Genomic DNA, 16,079 nt, shown 5'->3' on the forward strand with positions numbered 1-16,079 from the left:
GGAACTGCGGTGCATCCTCGTCGATATGCACGACCCCCTTCAAGCTGTCCTTGAACCGCCTGTTATTCGTCCATACGCGCTCATTATTTTTCGCCCATCGGAATAACCCAGCTTCGTCCACAATCACCAGATAATTCAACCGTTCTTCACGTGTGAGGTAGCGCACTTGTTGCCGCTCGAGTTTGTCGCGCGGACACTGAGGGAGGTCAAGATCTTTTCCTTCGCCGTAGTCCAGCCAAAAGAAGAAGTTCTGAGCGGTGGTCGAGTTCTTCCAATACGAGTGGTACACGCGCAGGTTGCTACCATGACGGTGCTTCATATCCACCAACTCGAGGAAGTACTGCAAATCCATCATTTTCGCCGTCGTGCCGGGCGGCAAGTCGAGCTGAGCAGACGCAGACTGCGAAGCTGGGTTACCGCAGGACTGCCGCGTCCCATTCCGGGAGGGCGAAGCGGATTCCTGGTCAAGATCATCGTCACCACCTGCCCGTTTGGCGACACTGACCGCCCGCTGCCAGTTACGCCGGGCATGGGCGGAACTATCAGTTTCGACGGTAGCTTCTGGAGCCGATGGGCGATGGAGGAGGCGCCATTCCGCTTCTTTGACGGCCTGGCGGGAGATCACGGTGAGATAACGAGCTTCTTCAGTAGCTGACAAGACCTACCTCTATCCAACGCGTGGTCGCAGATATTCCACAGCCTTGTAACTCTCGTCGCGTTCGATATCCGCGATATGTTCTCTATGAAACGACCAGTTTAGGGCGAGAATTTCAAGACCGACACGCTTTCCGTACCTGAATCACTCTCGCGGCCCACTGCTTATCAGTGACGTCACTCCTCGGTGGCCGTTCCATCGGATCGGTCGCGCTGTCAAATGCAGCGGGAGGAGGAGAATGTGTATCTTTTGTCATTCTATATGTATATAAATAAGTATATTATTTCCGATAATATTCAACTAGACATCTGTGGATATGAAAGAGGGAAGAAGGAGTGGCGAAAGAAAAAAAAAAAAAAAAGGAGATCGTCGCGTTAGGAACAAGAATTGTGTTGGTGTTGATCTGCGCTTGGCGTCTTCCCGTGACCTCAGGTGGTGAGGAGCATATGTTTAAAACCCTACAGGTAGAAAAATCCAGGAGAAGGTATAAAATTGAATCATTAATTTCCTACTTGATTCTCATTATCGCAAGTCGGGTTGGCCGACTAAAGCCGCTTTTTCTCAGAGCCACAATATTATGTTCCTTCTGATAAGTCTTATAGTCCTCTCCACCACGGCCTTAAGCGATCCTCTTTGAGTGTACGCAATTCGCGGTGTTAGATAACATCGTCTAGCATAATCAACATTGTGTATTGATACTCATGGGCTCATGGGTATCTTAAGTTCTCATATACGAGTGCACAGTCAGCCCACCTGGCGATGTGTAGATAGCCGTGACGTTAATTGAATGTAGAGGTCGATAAGCTTATGGGTTACTGTGATTGTTACAGCTCAAAGCTCAATTTTGAGGTAAACAACAATGTTGAACGTTGAACAAGAATAATCAAGGGACAGAGGAGAAACGTGACCAGGGTCACATGTCCCTGGCGAGGCAATTTGGGAGCCGGTCCATGATTTCATCACACCTATCATTTTCCTATACCCTGGACTTGAGGGCAAATCAATCTTTGTTGAATGCATGTGTCTCGTCGGTGGGAAATCCACATGTAGGGCCAAGTGTCCTCCGTGGTTCGTGCCCACTCTCCCTTCAAATCCTACATGGTATGTTCCCTTCCTTGCCATTAACCCCTACGAGAAAGGCAACTTGGCGGCATGGCTGAGAAACCTTTACTAAAGACGGCCGCGATCAATTTTCCATAGCGTACGGATGGGAAATGCAGACCTTCTTGCACGTAACCATGTCTTGCTCTGTGACTTACGGAAGTGGCTGAAATATTATTTTTACTCTTGTAGCAATGACTCTGCTGTAAGTGGTATTAAGGCTTGTGTATAACAGGAATACTCATTGGTACTTTTGCAAGAAACTACGTCTAAAGACTTACTAGGGTTTTGTTGGATTTAGGTTTTCAGGCATGCTAACAACAGAATTATGACGTCAGCTGCAAATATATATATCCGCCAACAAAATCCAATGAAACTCAGCCTGCATAGGCCACTTTTCGAAATCCTGTTTTGGTGACTCTATTCAAACTAGGTTGACTGCATAATTCGTGTCTATCTCAGGCTACTACTGGACAGCATTTGACTTTCAAAGACACCGTCACTAGTGAAGATGGAAGGGTAGTCAAGGAACAATCAGAGAGATTCCTTGCTCAGGCTGGTGTTCTCGATCACGAGGCCAGCTTGACGTGTAAAACCGGTCTGTAGACGCGGTTAATTGGATAGGCTCCGTAGCTAGAACGGCCTAAACTCGCGTCTTATATGTGGCAGTTATGTAGACTGCTATAGAGGCGACACACTGTCCCATATATATAATAAATGTCTCGAGTCTGTCTTTGCTACCCAGATGGCAAAGACCTAAACTTTCCCCATCAATAAGGAAATATACCGAGTGGCAAGGTCCTAATGACGATTACCAAGCCGGAGGATTACAAGGTGGGGACATATGTAGGACATCGAATGGAGGAGCTGGGAGTCCGTGACTACTTTGTCGTCCCTGGTAAAGCTATGCACCCTTTGGAGGAGTGGACTTGAACACGATCACTAACCCCATATTAGGAGATACCAACTTGACCCTCCTCGATGCCCTCCAGGAGAACCCAGGTCTTCGAATGGTAGAATGCTGCAACGAACTGAACACGGGATACGCTGCAGATGGGTATGCACGTGCGTCGGAGGGGAGAATGGCAGTGGTTGTCATCCCATACATAGTCGGCGGTCTATCTATCCTGAACGCCATAGCGGGCGCTTGTTCGGAGCGACTCAAAGTTATTGTCTTATCGGGTTGTCCACCTACTAGCGTTTTAACTGGGGATAAAGCGACACACCATACACCGTCCCCGTCGAATAAGGATCAAGCCCTGCACGCCTTCCAAGGGGTGACAGCTGCATCAGTTCGCACCACCTCTGCCGAATCCGCGGTAGATGTGATTGATAGTGCCATAGTTAAATGTATTCAACAATCACTACCGGTATACATCGAAGTTCCAAACGACATTGCCGGCACCCCATGTCCTTTCCCGATACCCTTAGACCAGAAAGTTGAGGAAGCGGCCCAGCCAAACAAAAATAGCGAGGCATTAGCCGCCGTAACGGATCTGTGGAACTCGTCTCACAGACCAGTACTACTCCTCGGAAGTCAGGTACAAGTATGGCTCTCCCGAAATATTGTCCAACGTCTTGCTGAGAAACTCGGCTGCCCGGTGTTGTGTCAACCGGACGGACGTTCCATATCGGAATCCCACCCACAGTATTGGGGCACCTTCTGGCCTAGTTTACTCAACCCCGAAGGGGAGAAGGTTGTTCTAGATTCTGACCTTTGGCTAACCATCGGAGTCGCCTGGTCGGACTTACATACCCCCTCCATTGACCCTAAAAAGGAGACCCACCGTTTAATCACCCTCCAATATGACAGAGTTGAGCTACCAGGGGATAAGGTGATTGACCCGGTAACCCTTAGCGAGTTGGTCTTGGCCATGATCGACAGCAACATTATTCGCCGGACGGAATATCTTCCTAGTCCTAAGCCGAGCCACCCCGCTGGCATCCAGACCGAAATCAAATCTTCCGATGATGCATTAAGAATGCGAAGCTTGCTATCAGGTATCCAGAGTATGATGCAAGAGGGTTCCACATTGGTTGCGGATTCAGGCGACACATGGTTTGCTTCGAGCCATGTTGAGCTGCCAGATGGGGTGGATCTCTATATGCAACTTCCCTATGCATCGATCGGATGGAGCGTGCCAGCCACCCTTGGCGTTCAAGTAGGTCGTCCTCATGGTCGCGCTCTTCTGATGGTAGGTGATGGTGCCTTTCAAATGACTGCGCAAGAGATAAGCACAATGATTCGGATGAAACTGAATCCGATCATCTTGTTGTTCAATAATCTGGGATACAAGACCGAGGTTAGTCATCTTGCTTCCTTCATGTAGTCCCGACTAACTGGGACTTACAGACTGCAGTACACGACGGCCCATATAACTATATCGCTAATTGGAACTATACCAAGCTAGCCACCTCGTTCCTCGACAAGCCACATGCGCAGCCGCCTAACCCGTATGCAACGGAGAAGCCAGGTGATGATGATGAAATGCCTATATTTGCCGAGAAGATCCATACTCAGGCCGACCTTCTGCGGGCAATAGAGAGGGTGTCCACAGAGAGCGACAAGCTTGCGTTCTTGGAGTGTTGTATCCAGCCAGACGATATGACGCCAGAGCTGCAAGCGTTGGGAGAGAAGGTGTCGAAGGGGGTTTCGAAATAACGGGATGCTACGCGTACCCTTGTGCGATGAAGCGTAGTAAAATAGGATTGCATAGAAAATCGGAGATATTAGCGTCAACCTGTATGGTACAACGCAGAGCGACTGTTTAACAGTCAAGGAGGCACGTAGTATCTCAATTGTCACGTGGTTGCTTTTTATAGCCCTCTGTTACTCCAGGAATAGCAATCGTCTCTAGATGCAAGCACAGTTCTCGCTACAACTACAGCCAGACCGTCTTGTAGTATGCTCACTGGCTAAGCCGATTGCAGCACGTAGTTGTTCTTCATCAAAGGATCCAATATAGCCACCCTATAACAACACTAGAAGTCATTTGCATGTGCATATTGCTATACAGCAAAGAAGACTTGTTACACTAGAGATTTAGAAATGGGCCAAGATCTGTCAGGCGCTAATCATGGTGACCTGAAATGAATTCTGCACAATCACCCCGCCTACACGCACTGTTGATCTCTAATCTGTTTACAGTGCAAACGACAAAAGCCTCCCCTCTACGCGAGCTAGCTAACATAACACTCAATCACGCAGGGTAACCTCTATAATAAATCTGAATCGTTTTCTGTTCATAGCAGATATGAATGACGTGGACGGATCTGACTGTGAAGATCTTCACTCTTCACATGGGCGAGACTATGACACGTTCAGGCAGGAGACAGCTGGGATCCGCCGGCTTTACGAGGCTGGAGTACCGTTTTTTACAAATGAACAGCTCCAGGACCTTAGTAGGCAGCTTAAGCAAGCAGAGACTTGTGAAAAACCAGAGATATTTATCAAAGGATTGGAGGGTACCGAAGAAACCTTTGAAGTCAGGACTGGCGTTACCAGGGCTGGTTCTGAGCCCGGCACAGAATGGGTTCTGTGGGTTGCTATGGATTCTGCGGAATGAGGAGTTCAACTCAGACTGGGCTGACCATTACTGTTGTAGCAAGGCACCAGCTATTGAATACCGCACGTTTGGATTCCTTACCTCATACAGAGCGTACCAGATGGATGGATATAGTGACCTCAGTCTCAGGGTGCTCCACTACATGGAGCTGCGCAACGAAGTTACCAAAGAGTTACTGCCAGGATTCCGCTACGCTGTGGATTCGACCGAGACAATCAAGAATTCTTTCACCGCCTGTATCCAAACCTGGGAAGCCAGCCAATCCTATGCGCAACTGCAGAAGATGGTCGAATCGCGCGAGAGCTTTCCTCCGATCACGAAGATAGTTGCCCTCGCTTTAGGTTCTATGCAGCCTCGTTCGATGGGCAATTGGGACCACAGGTCTGAGTTTCAGCATGCTTTGGCTTTGACATTGCGTGACCTCGTGGGTAAACGTCAGGGAGGGACATCTGGGAACGTACAATGCTACGCACAGGACCCTGCCTACACCGATACTGACAAGTCAATTCTCAAGAAATACGATATTAATATCCTGGAAGATCCAGATGCATTTGTGGAGATCGATGACTCTACTATTGTCGTGACCTTCGCACCGGATGTGCCTGTGAGGCAAATCGTTGCTGACATCGCTCGCCCTGCGATGATGATTTGGAATACATGCGAGGATGAGAGATGGATGCATAACGGTCGTGAGCAGTTTATGTAAGATTATCTTCTTGGCCAGCTTCGTGTACCAAGCGTTGACCACAAACAGGAGGGATCCCTTTTCCGCACGACTGAGAGAGATGATGAAATCTTATGACAGGATCGAGTTCTTGAGTGACGAGGACAAGTTTGGGGAGGTTGGAATCTTTATTCGGCTTGAACAAGCATGTTAGAAGCTACCGGGTTTTACCTAATTCCACTAGATTGATCATCGCATTGGAAATTTCAAGTCCTCTTGTAGCACCTATGATATCGCCAGGGAATAAAATTTAAGTCAATATATGCACAGCTCGCCACAGTGGATTATATGAGGGCTTCCGAGAATGGTGGCGGGTTGTTCCGCTCTGAGTTTAATAGGGAAGATGCAGGCGCAGATTTAGCTGGGACCTCAGTGGATGAGAAGTGGCAATTAGAAAGACCCATATAAACGTAGATAGCGATAGTAAAGACATATAGTCATGTGTAAATTATTCATACTCCTTGGGTGTCCACATATGCAGTAACAAATACCATGTTCAAGTAGCGCTGCTGCTACTGCTGTCCATGCTATACATGAAACCATCCTTTATGAGGCATATTAGGAAGGGTATTGTAGACGCCCCTATGCCGGAAAGTTCCGAATTGGTGAAGGTTTAGTGGCCTGTGTTCTGTTCATGGCTTTAATCTGATGATCGTGCTTGAGACAAGAAAATGTAGACTTTGTGACCGTGAAACGACACCCCAGAGGAAGAGAAACTCCGTCAGTTCCGATGCATGCAGGCTTGTATCTGCGTTTCTGTCGTCTGACCTGTTTTTGCTGAATTTCCTTCGCTAGATATGACTCTTTTGGGATGTGGTAACCATGGGCCTCATTGGATGTGATACACCTCTATCCTTTCATTCAAGACAGTCCGGTCCGACCAGTGTCCGCAGCAATGTCCAGGATTGTGTTGAATAGCACTCTATGCACCATTTAACGTAGAATTGACAGTGACCTACTCCTGTTTGGGGGCACCGCCTCTGTAGGTTTCCCTTCCCCGAGTGATGACTTCATGTTGCCCTTGAACCTCTTCCAAGCCTTGCGGTGTTGGACGCGTTTTACACGCAGTGTCTTGGTATTATCCTATAAGGATGCCTTTACCATGGAACGGGACGAGGGCTGAGGTCTCGCCATCTTCAAATTTCGCAAGAACTCCTCTAAGGGTTTTGCACTTCCCCGCGCTCGAGTTTCCTGTTTGGCCGCATCCACAACCAAGCATCCTACCTCATACACCAATTCAAATAGCAGATCAGCCGATAGATGTCGGACGCCTTCGTTCTCGGACATACAGTTCAGGAGCCGTTCTCCGCGGTGAATGGCACCGCTCAATGAATGCAGTATCTGGCGATCCTCGGTATCCATTTTGGATTGTGCCTTATAAACCGCGTTATGTTCAAATTGAGACCAGGCATGTCGCAACATAGAAATGATTTGGATTTCGACTCTCCTCCTGTATGGTCCGTCCCGTGCCTGTGGCTCGTCCTCTTTCAAATATACCCAACAATGGGTGGCGCAATACCCTGGACGCTGGAGAATCTTGCTGGAGTCTCCTACTCCATAGCTTTTCTTTAACTCCATGTCGAATCGTTCGCATAGCGCGTCGTGGACGCGTTCAATATCCTGAGGAAAGCACACGGCGATGCGAACTCCCGCTAGGTCTGCAATCTCTTCTTGGATGGCTTCTTTCGACGGATACCGTCGGCCATAATAACTCTCCCGTTGAAGAAGTTTGCGCTCCAAGCTAGAAGGCTCCTTTATCCGGTGGGTGATAACCCCCGGGAGAAGCTCGGCTTGAAGCATCTCGTTGCATATTTTAACGGTCGCTGCTGTATTACGATCGTAGATCCATCTTTTAGTTTTGTACTCTTGTACGAAGTCAGCAACAGCGGGGGTCATTTTTTTTGAAGAACAGTGAACGCTATAATTTTAGAAATCATGAATTATCTGGCGTGTTTCTTGATCGTTGAAATGGCGCCTTGAGTACTAATATAACATGTTACCGACTTGGTGAGGCTGAGGTCCAAGAGCTGAAAAAAGCACAGCTGAGGGTCCAGTGGAGAAGCTATTGATGATCACCCACGATCCAGAGCACTGGTCGCAACAATCAGCAAGGGATGGGCCAGCGTGGCCGAGAAACGACCAATCAAGCTCGTCCACGCCATTAGTGAGGTTCGTCCACACAAGATCACCTTCCGTATGGTAGCGACTGGGTTAGAAGATTCTTCAGCAATTGGTTGCTAGGGTAGCGTGGTGGATCCTGTCTCCGCCAGTCACCTAGCCACAAGGAATGCTGATTTTGAACTATCGCCTTGAACACTGAAGATACTGATTGCTGCACTCGGCGAAAGTATCCAGCAGCGTCGTGATGGTGGGGAAAGCCTGACGCTAACGAACTCTCGTCTTTCCCTCAGCTCGCATCCTCCAGCAGCCGAGCACGCGCTTCTTTTCCTCTTCTCTTCTCTTCTCATCTCTTTATTTTTTCCATTTATTTACTTGTATATTTATTTTACTTTTCTTTTCTTCCTCGGTTAATTTTAATCTTAATCTTATATTTTTTTTAACTACATAGTGCCCACTAAACCAATTTATCGCGAGTGAGATATGCTCACCGGGGCGGGACGAACCGCTCATGAGGTTTAGCAACATGAAGCCTGAAATTTCAGTGGCACAGTTGTGGATGTTATAAGGGATTACTAGGTGTCCTGCCGCATCTTTGCATGAACACCATCAATTTTGACACCTGTGAGAAACTCGGGACTGTCTATTTCTACGTTGTATCATGGACTTGTCAAGAATACACGTAGAGGCCAGAAAGTGGGTAATAATTTACCTGGAATGTAGGGATATTTCGCTCTGCAATGATTCCACTTCTCGCACTCGACATCACCTCTTCCTCGGGAGTTTACACTGTGCTTTACGGAGTTCTTTAGGCTGTCTTCCATGGGGATGCACATTTCCAGAACCACTGTTTTTGTTGGATTGTTTCATTAGCGATTGATAGCTAGCTATAGTTTTATATAACAGGTGTTTGCGTGTTCAATAGTATCATCATTAGAGTAGCATAAATAATTCGCCTAGTTGGACAATTTCGACGGGACGTTTTTCCTACATTCAAGCATGAACAATTAGCTATACTATACTTTCTAGTATCGATCTATAATTTGGATAACTTACCCAGTCATACTCTCAAACTTGCTCCTCGCGCCATCAGTAAATTTCTCATTCGTCTCTCGCACCTTCGGATCGTCGGGGTTGATGCGGCCACCGCCGAACTTCTTCTCGATTGAGTCGAGACCTAATCAATTCATGAACATCAGCTCACACTCGAAGAGATCCCCGATGAACATTAGGACGAGGGTATATGGAGACTGGGCACATACCCTTATCGACATAGTCTTTGTCGTTGGAGCTGCCACCTTCCTTGTCCTTGGAGTGGCTACCACCGCTAAGCTTGGAGACGAGTTTGTCCATTTTCTTGATAAGGTGAGATAAGTCTGAGTGTGGTGTCTGTGTCGTTAGAGGTGGTATAAATGATTGTAGTGTTCAAATGATTTTTGTCCAGGAAGGTGGTAGTACCCAAACTATATATCTTATCTGAGTCTATATTTTGGTTCACTATGTCATAGACTAATGATGTCAATTATAGGTGATCGGGGTTACTGTATCCCACCATGGATCCGGGTGAATTTGTACTGTTTATTTGATGTTCCTTTGGAACAGAACAATCCCCAACATTGGATTAAGATCAAATTAGGGTTTTAATTAACAGATCAGAATCGTAGATTATGATGTTTTGGGGCTTAAGATGAATGAGAGATGACGTCATGAGCCGTCGAATTAGGGCATATTTTCCGAAAAGGGAAATCGATTATCCGTGGTTAGAACGATAGAAATTATTTGAACTGATCCACATTTCGCAATAAATGTATCCTAGATCAAAAGATCAAGGGTAATCTTGTTGGTGTGAAGTCAGGGAGGAAACTGGCATACATTGGTCCGGTGACTGGGGTTTCCTCGATTGGATACTATCCTCGTCAACGGGACATATCTTTGTCTAATTCTGGTATATAATGAGCATATATTAGGTCGACAAGGGTATAATGAGGCATTCTATGTAATACATCGAAGCAATCAAAAATAATGGAAACAGTTTGGACGAGACGATCTTCAGATTGGGAAATCAATCCGACCTCCAACCCGAGTTAGGCATCGCCGTCGTAGTCTGCGCGTGGATGCTGCCGTTTTCTTCCTCCACGGGAGGCGCATCTTTTGCCTGCATATCATCAGTGATACGCTCGAGTGACTTATTGTTTCCCTCCTTGTCCCTAGTCTCAGGGATCCACAAGGTAGCAATAAGGCCCATCAACATGAAGAATGATAGACTAGTGTCGGTGTTAGAGACCGCCAGTGCCATTCAAAATCGACCGCCACGACTGTGATGAACCTACCATAGAAGTGCATATCCTAGCCAATCCGGCACATTCCGCCAAGTTGCACCATTACCAAAGTCCACATACCCTAGGAAGCATTGTGCAAGAATGGACCCGAATTTTCCCGAGGCGGCTGCGATGCCATGGCAAGTGGCGCGAAACCGGGTTGGGAAGAGCTCAGCAGGGGCCTAGACACGTTAGAGAGACCATAAAGGATTGGGAGAGTCAGGAAAGTCTGTTCCGATCCGACGTACAATGTATGTTGTGGTGTTCGGTCCTATCCCGGGCAAATACACAAATCTTAGCCGTATCCTCCACTGGGGTATGGAATGGTCGGTCACTTACCAAAGTTGAAGAATATCTGAGTTAGAACGTAAAGTACGACCAAAGCTGATGAGTCACCGTGTGTGCTCAAGTACCGGAATGAAGCACCAATGATCACATTGAGAATGAAAAGCCAACAGAAGCCTAGCAGCTGCAGATTCCGCCGCCCGATTCGGTCGATTGTCAGCACTGCTATACAGCTACCGACAATAGCCCCCGATGATACGACCACGATACTCTGGTATGACACCCGAAGGAGAGATCCGTACACTCCTGCAGACGGAATATGGCTTCCATACCAAATGGTATTTATAATGTCCAGATTCATCAGTCCCAATCCATAAAACGGCAGGTCGAGACAGAACCAGCATAAGGATGTTGCCACGAGCGTCTGGAGGTTGCGCTTCTGTTTCAGGAAAATCTTGAAGTCTCTCCAGAAGTAGATTGGAGGGCTTGGGGTATTCTCCAGTTCCACAGAGCTTGACTGCAGAGAGATAATGGATGGGATAAACCCATTTTCGCGAGTTTGGGTGGGAGACAATGATATTGTCTCTCCGACTGGATGAAGCGACTCATGGCCTAGACTCGAAGCCGAGGAAATCTCTGCGGACCGATAAAACTGAGAGACATCTGCAGCAGCTTGGAGACTATTCTGCATGACATCGGCGGTATAACGGGGAGATTCAATGATCGTTAATCGAAACCAGATAGCAATAAACGCAGGTACCGCTCCCAGACCTACTATTAACCTCCATATGATATCCAAGTTCCGAATACAAGATCCTGTGCACTCTCGAATTTCTGGATCATTAGGTAGACTATGTCGAAAGCCTGCCACAGCGATGAGAGCGACGACAGCCGCCGCAGCCGATCCGAGTGATTGGCAGAGGAAGACGGCCGCCAACATGCGACCCCTTATGCGGGTGGGCGCAAGCCTAGCGCAGACGTTAGCTGTGCCATGGTGAAAGTAGAGGGCTCACAAACTCGGAACAGATAACAGCAGACAAGGGGTAGTCAGCTCCCACTCCTAAGCCCATACAGAAGCGCCAGAACAGAAGAACACCGATGATTGACATAGAGTCAAATTTACCCGAGGAGGCCATGGACATCCCAAGAGTGCTGAAAATCAAAACAATCAACTCCAATCCATACATCTTTCGGCGACCCCAGATATCCGCGGCGATACCAAAAAGAATCTGGCCTACGAGTGCGCCTGCTAAGGTGATGATACTAAGACCGACCTCGTAGTTGTGGACACGGTCGGGTTTGGCATCCAAACTACCCCAATAGACTTCGCTGATCATGGGGACGACCATGTTGACGGAGAAGATCTGCAAAGTCAGTCGCTGGAAGTGGTTCAACCTGGCACTTAACTTACACAGTACGCATCAGCAAAAAAGCCAACCCCGGCGACCACTACCACCCAGAGCCATTCTCTCTTTCTGGCACTCTCTAACCGGCTGATGATAAAATTTCGCCTTTGCGCTGGCTAAAGACTGCGAGTTAGCGAGAAGAATGGAGTAGAGCTGCTCGTATTTCTATATGCTACGTACCGCATGATGATGGAAGTCCTCATAGTTCCCCCATGGGTTCAGATATAGCTTCACCCGAGGTAAGAGACCCATGCCACTTGCGATAGCAGCCTAACCGTCAAGGACGAGTGGGACCTGACAAGTATTGTTTTAATGCAAGATACGAAAGATCGGAAAGGAATCCGAGAGGCGCAGAAATAATGTCCTACCACAAACGTTGAATTGTGCGCCTTTTCTTCGTGCACAGAGAGGATACGGGGGACATCCCACAATATATCAGCTCCATGATCACAAGCGGCTGAGGCTGACAATGAGGCGGTATTTCCCTTTTCTTCGAAGTTGAGTTTATACTGTGTGCATATCATTCTTCACCAAAGTTGAAGAGGTGCCCTACCCTGGGAGTGACTGAGCCATGCATCACTGGGGGAGGTCGGCTAAATTGATGTCAGACATCGTATACAAGGCTCGGAAGGCAATCCGCATGCGCCCTGTGGCTGCGAGATACATTCAATACAAGCATCTCATCTCAGCACGTTCCTGACAAGGTCTCCACTATTGGTCTGTGGGACGACACTAAATGGGTGCTAAAAGTTTAGTCTCCGTGCACCGCCGCCACGAGTGGTTGCCCGTTACTTCCGATAGACTCATAATAATCTCGGGTCATGCATATCGTACATTCAAATCTCCGGTCTTCCAGAAGGTTAATGGCCTCGTATATGCGCATGGGTCGGAAACGCTTCAGTCTAAAACAGTCTGGGAGCCCATATCATTCCTGTGAAAGTGATGGCATGACTCGATTAGCTAACGGGGGGTTTATTGCCTAGTAATTATTGCGATACCCCGTGGCTTGCTGTCCTCCCTCAGCCTCATTACCTATTAGTTGGAAGCTCTCGTGATCATTTAGCGTACCTCAAGAATACGAGATCCCCGGTAGCCGCTTCCACCTTGCTTTTGTTTCTACCCGCTGTTCGATTCCACACCGAGATCTGCAATACCAGTCGACGTTTTGCAGAGGGTACCAACAAGCAGGCACTGGAGGTGATTGGGCGAATCTACCCCGTAGCACGTCTCACCATGACCCAGGTAGGCATTGGAGATATCATTACTGGAGTCAAATTTGTCTGGACGATTTATGAAAGCGTCCGAGATGGCCCTACAGGTGCGGCAGGTGACTTCAACTCCTTTCGTCAGGAGTTTGGCACTATCAAACTACTACTGGAAAGGATACAGCGGGTAGAGAATTCTACATCAACAGACGTCCGTGACTTGGGGGTGTTTTACAACGAAACAATTCAGGAATGCGCCCAGTTCGTCAATAAGCACAAGGTGCTCACACAGGATAAACCATCAACAGGTAACAGCCGTCGTGGTAGTCTAGGCAAAAAAGTCTCCATCTGGTTTGAGAAGGTTACATGGCCCTTAGAGCGAAGTGAAGCCGAACGTCTTCGGCACAAACTTGAGCGCTGTCTGAAAGTGGCAACACTAAAGTCTACTGAAGAAACACGCGATGCAACATTGGGGTTTATGCGGACAGCGGAGAATAACCAGTTAGAGAATCTAGAGATGTTAAGATCTATCAAGTGAGGGCCACCCTTTGTGACAGGATACTATCGGCTCAAGGCTAATGTCTTTTAGGACAATGACAGCACAGATCTCCTTACTCCTCCGGCGATGCATAATTGACGGCCCGATAGACACCGAAGACTATGATACGCACCACTCAGCCCAGCGTGGGCACCGATTGAGGCCAGCCGGCCTTCGGCCAGAACACATACTTAGTGGAATCCCGGAGGATGACGAGATGCCTTCAGTTGACAGTCAAAGGTACCAAAAGGTTCTGGATCGCATTCGAGAGATCTCCGAGAGACTGGGAAACCTTACTCGACGGCTTGATACACACGGCGGCCATGGTCTAGCTGTGGACCCGCCTCAACCTAGCAGCCGCAAGTATACGTTGGACTCTGACGGGCCCAATGCTGAAACACCGACCGTTGCTGCCATGGTTCGCTTCCTGCATCAGGTCAGCGATGATGTGCGCGATGCCCTGGAGACCGTCGGCTATGGGCATGAGCTCGTCCCCAATTATGGCCCTTCTCAGAGACATCAGGCCCTGGCTAAACCTGTTCAGTCGATCAATGATACCGCGGAGGAATGGGAGCAGTTCCGGCATTGGCTCGACTTTCAGCTTGTACACGCCTTCAATACAAACTCTATTGATATGAAACCATCCCATCCCTCCCAACCATTGCTTCTTGACCTCTCGCCGTCATCCGAATGCCTCTCGCCACCGATTCCCATCACCCGTACACGCTCCGTAGAGTCCGACCTTTCCATTGGGTCTCCACAGTCAACCATCTCGATACCGATACCCGATAGGAAGATTCCTCTTACAACCCACCCAGTTCAAGTGTGCGTTTATCGTTCTCAATTTTACCGTGTTACTCAACGTTACTGATAATTCTGATATTTATCAGGGAGTTTCCCGACCCGAATATTCCCAACCGCGCACTTTTTCGCACATTAATCTGTACAGCTGTAGCTTGCTTTAATACCCAAACACATGAACCAGAGGCGATTGAAGCAGTCGATATCAACGGAGGAGTCAAAGTCACCCAAACCATCATTCGCGGGTCTACTACCGTTAAGAGCTCTATGCTGCCTTATGTACCGAGCAGCCGAGTCCCTGCATCTTTTTCAGATGCCTGCACTCTCTGGTTCCAGGGTTCACATAAAGCGAAGATTGAAGATCAACAGTCTGTCCTGAGATACAGTATCTCCCCGATTTATAAATGCCGCGACCGCACTGGTAAGACGTGCCAAATGGCGTACCCGGATTGGCACGAGCTGACAGGATATGTATCTGTAGACTTCGAGAATTTTCAAAGGGTTCTGCTTCGAAGAAAGGTCGTAGCCTGCTTTGATGTGAGGAAAATATCCGTTGGATCGGATTATTACACCAATTCATCAGAGACAATCCGTGTTCTCGAAGACCCAATTACGAAAGCCTTTTCGTTGCTATTCTTTGCTTCCTTCCCCGGAACGTCTCGCCGAGCAAGGTTTGTCGATATGCCAGGTGAGTGTCATCCGCATCTTCTCTAGTCCGAATATCATCTGAAGATACACGCTTACCACTTACAAGTAAATGACTTGGGCATACCCCATCCGAAATCAAAACAGATCAAACTTCCGTTCCAGGCTGCTTCGCGTCGCAGCTCCGTGGACAGTGCTGCTAGTGCCTTTTCACAGGAGTCACGTCAATCCACTTTGACATCATTAGGGCCGAGCCCACGGAGTAAGTATCTGGAGCTGGAGTTCTACGAGGAAAGGGGTAGGTATCTGCAACCCTGAGAGCCCTTGCCAAAATATGTGCAATATCTCTAACACTTATGCAGATTGTGCTGCATTTGTCCGAAAGCTCAGACATGTAGGCGGGGCTTGACCGGGGATACGCATGGTATTCTGTATCCTTCCAAAGTCAACACCACGGGCAGTCCTTCCGATTGGCAAAACGCCAGACTTACCGAGAGCCTTAGCAGGAAAGCTCCATAAATGCTCTCCTTTATCGTGGAAAGCTTGAGCTGGCTGGCTGACAGCCTTAGGGTATGCATTTCAAGGCTCCAGGCATGTCTTGCTCCTCTCTGCCCGGACGTTTGTTTGCTCTATATGCTCTTTTGTATGTAGCGCTGCCACACGAATTTCGCGACGGACCCTGTATGTGATACCCTTCAAGAGTGCTTTTCAAATGCA

The 16,079-nt window shown here is 48.1% G+C and overlaps 6 protein-coding genes across 6 annotated transcripts; 3 read left to right on the forward strand and 3 right to left on the reverse strand.

Annotated features, from left to right (window-relative positions):
* Window positions 1-2,560: 2,560 nt before the first annotated feature.
* On the forward strand, window positions 2,561-4,418 carry BDV38DRAFT_278605 (alpha-keto acid decarboxylase family protein; the record flags this gene model as incomplete). Its single annotated transcript, XM_032058777.1, has 3 exons — window positions 2,561-2,654; window positions 2,714-4,059; window positions 4,110-4,418. 3 exons carry the CDS (start codon window positions 2,561-2,563, stop codon window positions 4,416-4,418), a joined length of 1,749 nt encoding a protein of 582 aa, XP_031917885.1.
* Window positions 4,419-5,010: 592 nt separating this feature from the next.
* BDV38DRAFT_268116 (SRR1 family protein) lies at window positions 5,011-6,028 on the forward strand (the record flags this gene model as incomplete). Its single annotated transcript, XM_032056707.1, has 2 exons — window positions 5,011-5,294; window positions 5,362-6,028. 2 exons carry the CDS (start codon window positions 5,011-5,013, stop codon window positions 6,026-6,028), a joined length of 951 nt encoding a protein of 316 aa, XP_031917886.1.
* Window positions 6,029-7,059: 1,031 nt separating this feature from the next.
* BDV38DRAFT_295654 (GTP pyrophosphokinase) lies at window positions 7,060-7,942 on the reverse strand (the record flags this gene model as incomplete). Its single annotated transcript, XM_032062746.1, has 1 exon — window positions 7,060-7,942. One exon carries the CDS (start codon window positions 7,940-7,942, stop codon window positions 7,130-7,132), a length of 813 nt encoding a protein of 270 aa, XP_031917887.1. The 3' UTR covers window positions 7,060-7,129.
* Window positions 7,943-9,113: 1,171 nt separating this feature from the next.
* Window positions 9,114-9,589, reverse strand: BDV38DRAFT_236516 (uncharacterized protein). Its single transcript, XM_032053468.1, has 3 exons — window positions 9,427-9,589; window positions 9,221-9,341; window positions 9,114-9,151 (listed from the first exon to the last, which is right to left on the reverse strand). Exons 1-3 carry the CDS (start codon window positions 9,515-9,517, stop codon window positions 9,121-9,123), a joined length of 243 nt encoding a protein of 80 aa, XP_031917888.1. The 5' UTR covers window positions 9,518-9,589; the 3' UTR covers window positions 9,114-9,120.
* Window positions 9,590-10,226: 637 nt separating this feature from the next.
* BDV38DRAFT_295656 (major facilitator superfamily domain-containing protein) lies at window positions 10,227-12,425 on the reverse strand (the record flags this gene model as incomplete). The annotated part of the gene is made up of 6 exons (XM_032062747.1): window positions 10,227-10,428; window positions 10,495-10,664; window positions 10,731-10,753; window positions 10,822-11,751; window positions 11,792-12,131; window positions 12,354-12,425. The coding sequence occupies 6 exons, from the start codon at window positions 12,423-12,425 to the stop codon at window positions 10,227-10,229; spliced, it is 1,737 nt and encodes a 578-aa protein (XP_031917889.1).
* Window positions 12,426-13,406: 981 nt separating this feature from the next.
* On the forward strand, window positions 13,407-15,771 carry BDV38DRAFT_278610 (uncharacterized protein; the record flags this gene model as incomplete). Its single annotated transcript, XM_032058778.1, has 6 exons — window positions 13,407-13,912; window positions 13,968-14,741; window positions 14,807-15,138; window positions 15,199-15,405; window positions 15,472-15,660; window positions 15,725-15,771. The coding sequence occupies 6 exons, from the start codon at window positions 13,407-13,409 to the stop codon at window positions 15,769-15,771; spliced, it is 2,055 nt and encodes a 684-aa protein (XP_031917890.1).
* Between the last annotated feature and the right edge of the window lie 308 nt (window positions 15,772-16,079).

Source organism: Aspergillus pseudotamarii, assembly GCF_009193445.1.
Source record: "Aspergillus pseudotamarii strain CBS 117625 unplaced genomic scaffold BDV38scaffold_6, whole genome shotgun sequence".
Lineage (NCBI taxonomy): Eukaryota > Fungi > Ascomycota > Eurotiomycetes > Eurotiales > Aspergillaceae > Aspergillus > Aspergillus pseudotamarii.

What these genes read in the sequence shown, in the direction of transcription:
- BDV38DRAFT_236516 (XM_032053468.1), bottom strand. Translation starts at nt 9,517, where the DNA reads ATGGACAAACTCGTCTCCAAGCTTAGCGGTGGTAGCCACTCCAAGGAC. An exon ending in CAAAGACTATGTCGATAAGG is followed by an intron (nt 9,342 to 9,426) that starts GTATGTGCCCAG and finishes TGAATTGATTAG; the next exon opens with GTCTCGACTCAATCGAGAAG. An exon ending in AAGTTTGAGAGTATGACTGG is followed by an intron (nt 9,152 to 9,220) that starts GTAAGTTATCCA and finishes GCTTGAATGTAG; the next exon opens with GAAAAACGTCCCGTCGAAAT.